The sequence below is a fragment of the Carassius auratus genome, unplaced genomic scaffold (genome assembly GCF_003368295.1).
Source record: "Carassius auratus strain Wakin unplaced genomic scaffold, ASM336829v1 scaf_tig00010942, whole genome shotgun sequence".
Classification (NCBI taxonomy): domain Eukaryota; kingdom Metazoa; phylum Chordata; class Actinopteri; order Cypriniformes; family Cyprinidae; genus Carassius; species Carassius auratus.
This window is the reverse complement of record NW_020524155.1, coordinates 26719-33080: the sequence shown is the minus strand read 5'-3', so window position 1 is coordinate 33080 and position 6362 is coordinate 26719. Positions and strand designations below refer to the sequence as shown.

At 49.3% G+C, this 6362-nt stretch overlaps 1 protein-coding gene across 1 annotated transcript; it reads left to right on the top strand.

The window, feature by feature from the left end:
* Positions 1-1873: 1873 nt before the first annotated feature.
* On the top strand, positions 1874-6144 carry LOC113072904 (uncharacterized; the record flags this gene model as incomplete). Its single annotated transcript, XM_026245797.1, has 2 exons — positions 1874-3046; positions 5840-6144. Coding segments are annotated over exons 1-2 (1427 nt in total), but the record flags the coding sequence as incomplete, so codon positions are not given.
* Between the last annotated feature and the right edge of the window lie 218 nt (positions 6145-6362).

The following is a 6362-nucleotide window of genomic DNA, read 5'->3' as shown; positions in this document are numbered from 1 at the left end:
GCAAAGTTATCGTATTAGCTTAACACAAGTTAACGCATTTATTTAGTTTGATATAAGACGGTTATTAGTTGTGGTCGTTGTTGTAAGACTTATTTGATATATTACATAATAAGAATATATTTCATTTTTAAGCTCTATCATTTTCATGTTCTAGTTTGTACCCTGTTTTCGTAGAAATCCATGTATCGCTCTGTGTTTTAACAGTGATGTGAAAAGCATTTTTAAAGCTAATTTTCTTTTAAACCTACATGAGACTTTTAAAATGAAAAAAAAAAAAATACTTTTAGAAAATATGTGTAAAGTGAAGTACACTATGTCCTACAAAGCAGTTCTCTTCATAAAGGTGGTCCTCCTCTCAGGTGGCCACCATGTTCAGATCACATGACCAGCTCAATTCTTCTCACTTTATCTTGGTGATTCCCCTCTTGACTGCACAAAAAAAGGCAACCAAACATGAACAAAAAATTACTTGGTTCACCTTTAACAAAAACAATCATTTGCATTCTTTGCATGATGGAATTTAATTATCATCAGGGCTCACAAAGTATGAAATATCAACTACAAGCAAATCAAAGGTTCATTTAATTCCTGTGGCGTCAATAAAGTTATCTTTGTTATGTATAATGCTATTGTCATTAATTCAAAAGGAATTAAATGTGTAAGTGCAGTAGTTGTCAAATTTTCATGCAAAATATCTACATCTACATCAAATTAAAACATCCACCACTCATATAACAATATTCACTCTACTTAATTTGTAGTACAATCTTAAAGGGATAGTCCACCCCCCAAAAAAGCCAAGCAATTTGGTTCCCATTGAATTTCATTGGTCAATAAGTCAAAATAGTGTACATTAAAAATGTGTCTTTACATTTTAAAGACATCTCTTTTAGAACAATATAAGGGTGAGTATATGGCCGAATTTTTATTTTTAGGTGAACTCTCACTTTAAGGACTTACCATACACTTTAACATAGCATACACATCGTACCATTTATTGATTAATATTAATTTTCCTGTAGTTGCTGTCAGACTAACCCATGTCCGCATCTGGCTTAGTACATAAATTAGAAATATATAGCAATATTACACTGAAACATTACAAAATAGTAACAATTAAAAATAAAACAAGCGTTTCTTTTTTAATATATTTTTGTGTTATATGCAAAAGAATTTCAAGGGTTTCAGACCCTATTTTGTACCCTTTTTGTAAAAAGCTATTGTATCATTCTGTTCTTTGTTGGTGATGGAGAAAAGCCATCAAAAACAGCTAATTTACTTTTAAATTAAATCTAGACGGGACCTTTAAAAGTGCAGTATTTATATTTTGAGAGACAAAAAAAAACCTGAAAACATAATTAAAATAAAATAAACCAAACCAAACTAAACTAAATAATATAAATATATTTATATTAAAGTAGAGTGGCACCTGTGGACCACTGATGATTTACAAGACGTGTCGTGCTCATGACACTTAGTGTGGGTGGATTGTAAAGGTGGCTGTGGCGAGGGGGGCGTGGTTTAGCGGAATCCGCAACGGGAGAGAGACGGAGGGAGCAGAGCGAGGCGTAAGTAGGTCAAATGCAATTAACGAACACGTGTGTTTGATTGCAGTAATTGGCGTGGAGAGACCGGATATAAGCCGAGTCACCGCAGAGAGAAGGAGAGAGAGACACGCTGGGACCTCGTGCTGCACTAGGGAAGCTACAACAGTGCTTTAAAGTTATTGAAGTTATTGACCGTGTTTAAGCAATCGTTTGCTGTCTACGCCCAGAGGGCATCGTGTTTTTCTTATTTTGTATTACTGAATAAACGAGTGTCCCAGCAACAAGCCGACCCCTGCCTTCTTCCTTCCTACTGAGACTGTGTTGAACCTTGTTACAGTGGTGCCGAAAACCCGGGAAGGAAGAAGAGCATCGCCGCCATGCAATCTCCGTCAGGTACGCCATTTGCGGACATCATCCAGTCGCTCGCCGGTCTTCATCAGGAACAACATCAACACATGCTGGCGATCAAGGAGGAGCAGGACAAACGCTTCGAGGCGCTCCTCCGGGCCCAGCATGAAGACCGCGAGCTATTCCGGAGCTGGGTAGACCGGGAGGCCCGGGCCACCCCTTCGTTTAAAGACCAGACATCTCCTCTGCCGCTCAACAAGATGGGGCCTCAGGATGACCCGGAGGCCTTCCTGGACCTGTTTGAAAAATCGGCAGAGGCTCGAGGGTGGCCCCCTGCGGACTGGCCCCTGCGGCTCATTCCCCTGCTGTCCGGGGAAGCGCAGGTGGCCGCTCACCAACTGCCAGTCCAAAACCTCCTGGCCTACCAGGACCTCAAGCGTGCCATCCTCCAGCGGGTCGGTCGGACTCCGGAGCAACATCGCCAGAGGTTCAGGACTCTAACCCTGGAAGAGTCTGGCCGGCCCTTCGTGATGGCACAGCAGCTCCGGGATTCCTGCCGCAAGTGGTTGATGGCCGACAGTAGCGACGTCGAGGACGTGATCGATCGTGTGGTACTGGAGCAGTTCGTGGCCAAGCTGCCAAGGAAGACAGCGCAGTGGGTCCAGTGCCACCGCCCGACGTCGCTGAACCAGGCCATCCAGCTGGCGGAAGACCAAATGGTGGCGTGTCCAGGGGTCGGCGACCCCTTACCATCTGCTTCTCTCTCTTCCTCTCTCTCCTCCCCTCCCCTCTCTCTCCCTAAATCTGTCCCTCTCCCCAGGTCCCGTGGGGGGCTTCCGTCGAAGCTAGCCCCGAGGTGGAGGACGAATTACGGGGCTGAGTCACCAGCAGGTCCCAGGGCTCCTCCCAGGGGTGGGACCTCGCCCATGGGATCCGTTCCCCAGGCCCCGGCCTCTCCGCTCTCTCCTCGCCAATCGCTTGACCTACTTCCTGCCGCCAGGGTGGCGGTAAAGTCTGGGCCGGCCTGTTGGCGTTGCGGGGACCCAGGGCATTTTATCGATAGGTGTCCGGTGATGGAAGTGGGGACGTTGATCCGGGTCCCCGACGCGCCAAAGGCTGCCCTCGATCAGGCTGGCTTATACCAAATACCAGTGAGTATCAGGGGGGGTACATATCAGGCTTTGGTGGATTCGGGATGTAACCAATCCTCCATCCATCAAAGCCTGATTCATCCGAAGGCATTGGATAATAGCCGCATGGTTAGGGTTCGGTGTGTACACGGGGAAGTGGTGAATTACCCTATTTTGCCTGTGGATATTAAATTTAGGGGAGAAAAACATAGAGTAGAGGTGGCCGTTAACCCGCACCTCAGGCATCCGATAATTTTGGGTACGAATTGGCCCGCGTTTAATGAATTATTGGGGTATTTATGTTCGGATGGCTCTTGGGGGAAACAAGGGAGGGATGGAGTAGCGGTTGCGCAGGTGGGAGAGGCTGAACCGGAACCACCGGAACCTGTTGCAGGGGAACCGAGTGCTCCCGAGCGGAACATCCTCCCGGAGCGCGATGATTTTCCCCTGGAACAGTCCCGCGATGAGACGCTAAAAAATGCTTTTGACCAGGTTCGCTCGATCGACGGACAGCTTCTCCTCCCTGACCAACCGCTCTCTTATCCTTACTTTTCAATTTTAAAAGATAGGTTGTATCGGGTGACCCAAGACGCCCAGACAAAGCAAGATACAACCCAGTTGTTGATACCTAAAAGCCGCCGGGAAATGCTTTTCCAGGCGGCTCATTGTAATCCAATGGCCGGGCATTTAGGGCAAGCGGCTACACTAAACCGTCTCATGGCCCGCTTCTTCTGGCCGGGCATTCACGAGAATGTGCGCAGATGGTGCGCGGCTTGTCGTGAATGTCAGCTGGTGAATCCACCGGCCACCCCAAAAGCACCATTGTGCCCCCTTCCATTAATGCAGGTCCCCTTCGAACGAATTGGCATGGACCTCATCGGGCCATTAGAGCGGTCAGCACGAGGACACCGCTTTGCATTAGTTCTGGTGGACTATGCAACGCGATATCCTGAGGCAGTGCCTCTCCGCTCTATCTCCGCGAAGAGTGTGGCGAGTGCACTGTTTCAATTAATCTCCCGGGTGGGGATCCCAAAGGAGATCCTCACCGATCAAGGCACGGCGTTTATGTCACGTACTATTCGCGAGCTTTATGAATTATTGGGCATTAGATCGATTCGAACAAGCGTCTATCACCCACAAACAGACGGGCTGGTCGAGCGATTTAATCGCACATTAAAATCCATGATTCGTAAGTTCGTTCAGGAAGACGCCAAAAATTGGGATAGGTGGCTAGAACCCCTCTTGTTCGCTGTACGGGAGGTCCCGCAAGCCTCCACGGGGTTTTCCCCCTTCGAGCTTCTTTATGGGCGCCAGCCCCGCGGGGTCCTTGACGTCCTTAAAGAAACTTGGGAGGACGGACCTTCTGCTAGCAAAAACGAAATTCAATATGTCATGGACCTGAGAACAAAACTCCACACGTTGGGGCGGCTATCCATGGAGAATTTGTTGCAGGCTCAAGACAAACAGAGTCGGTTGTACAACAGGGGGGCTAGGCTACGTCAATTTGCACCGGGGGATAAAGTGCTTGTATTACTCCCTACCTCTAGTTCAAAGTTACTCGCGAAGTGGCAAGGACCCTTTGAGGTCACACGGCGGGTTGGGGATCTTAACTATGAGGTAGCTCGAACGGATAGGGGCGGGGCACATCAAATATACCACCTCAACCTATTAAAAAAATGGTCTGAGGCGGAATCAGTGTTGCTGGCGACGGTAGTGAGTGGGGAGGAGGATCTCGGTCCAGAAGCGAGTTCAAAATCCCAATCTCTCGCTCTGGCCCCTGGAGGAGACCACCTCTCACCATCGCAGCTCACTGATATCAAGTCCATTCAAGCAGCCTTTGCTGATGTGTTCTCGCCCCTGCCTGGTCGAACGAATCTCATTCAGCACCATGTTGAGACCGAGCCGGGCGTGGTAGTTCGCAGCCGGCCGTATAGATTACCTGAACATAAAAAAAAGGTGGTTCAGGGGGAGTTAGAGGCAATGCTAGAGATGGGAGTAATAGAAGAATCCAACAGTGACTGGGCGAGCCCGATCGTCTTAGTACCTAAAACAGACGGCTCCGTGCGGTTCTGTGTGGATTATAGAAAGGTGAATGCTGTGTCAAAATTTGACGCATATCCAATGCCCCGGGTGGACGAATTGCTTGATCGGCTAGGCTCGGCTCGCTTTTATTCGACGCTGGATTTAACTAAAGGTTATTGGCAGATCCCCTTGTCTCCCATGACCAAAGAAAAAACAGCTTTCACCACGCCGTTCGGGTTACACCAATTTGTCACTCTTCCGTTCGGGCTATTCGGGGCTCCAGCCACGTTTCAGCGTCTCATGGACAAAATTCTCCGTCCGCATGCTGCATATGCCGCCGCCTACCTGGATGACATCATCATCTACAGTGGGGATTGGCAGCGACATATGCAGCATTTGCGAGCGGTCCTGAAGACGCTGAGGAGGGCTGGGCTCACGGCTAATCCGAGGAAGTGTGCAATTGGGCGGGTGGAAGTAAGATATCTGGGTTTCCACTTGGGTCATGGACAGGTGCGTCCCCAAATTGATAAGACGGCAGCAGTTGCAACTTGTCCAAGGCCTAAGACCAAAAAGGAGGTTAGACAGTTCCTGGGGCTGGCAGGGTATTATAGAAGGTTTGTACCTAATTTTTCGGATACTGCTAGCCCGCTGACTGATTTAACTAAAAAGGAGGCACCAGATACGGTCCAGTGGACGGAGCAGTGCCAGCAGGCTTTCACCCAGTTAAAAGCTGCCCTGTGTGGCGGACCGCTCCTGAATGCACCTAACTTTTCTCTCCCCTTTATCTTGCAGACAGACGCGTCGAACAGAGGGTTGGGCGCAGTCCTGTCCCAGGAGGTGGAGGGGGAAGAACGGCCGGTGCTGTACATCAGTCGGAAGCTCTCTAAGAGAGAGACGATGTACAGCACCATAGAAAAAGAATGTCTAGCGATCAGGTGGGCTGTTCTTACCCTCCGTTATTACCTCCTGGGGCGGGAGTTCACCCTCTGTTCGGACCACGCTCCTCTGCAGTGGCTCCACCGCATGAAAGATACCAACGCGCGGATCACCCGGTGGTATCTAGCTTTACAGCCATTTAAATTTCAGGTGATCCACAGGCCGGGTGTACAGATGGCTGTGGCTGACTTCCTCTCCAGGAGGGGGGGGGGGGAGGCTGCAGGCCGGACGGCTCCCCGGCCTGAGTCGGGCGGTGGGGGTATGTGGCGAGGGGGGCGTGGTTTAGCGGAATCCGCAACGGGAGAGAGACGGAGGGAGCAGAGCGAGGCGTAAGTAGGTCAAATGCAATTAACGAACACGTGTGTTTGATTGCAGTAAT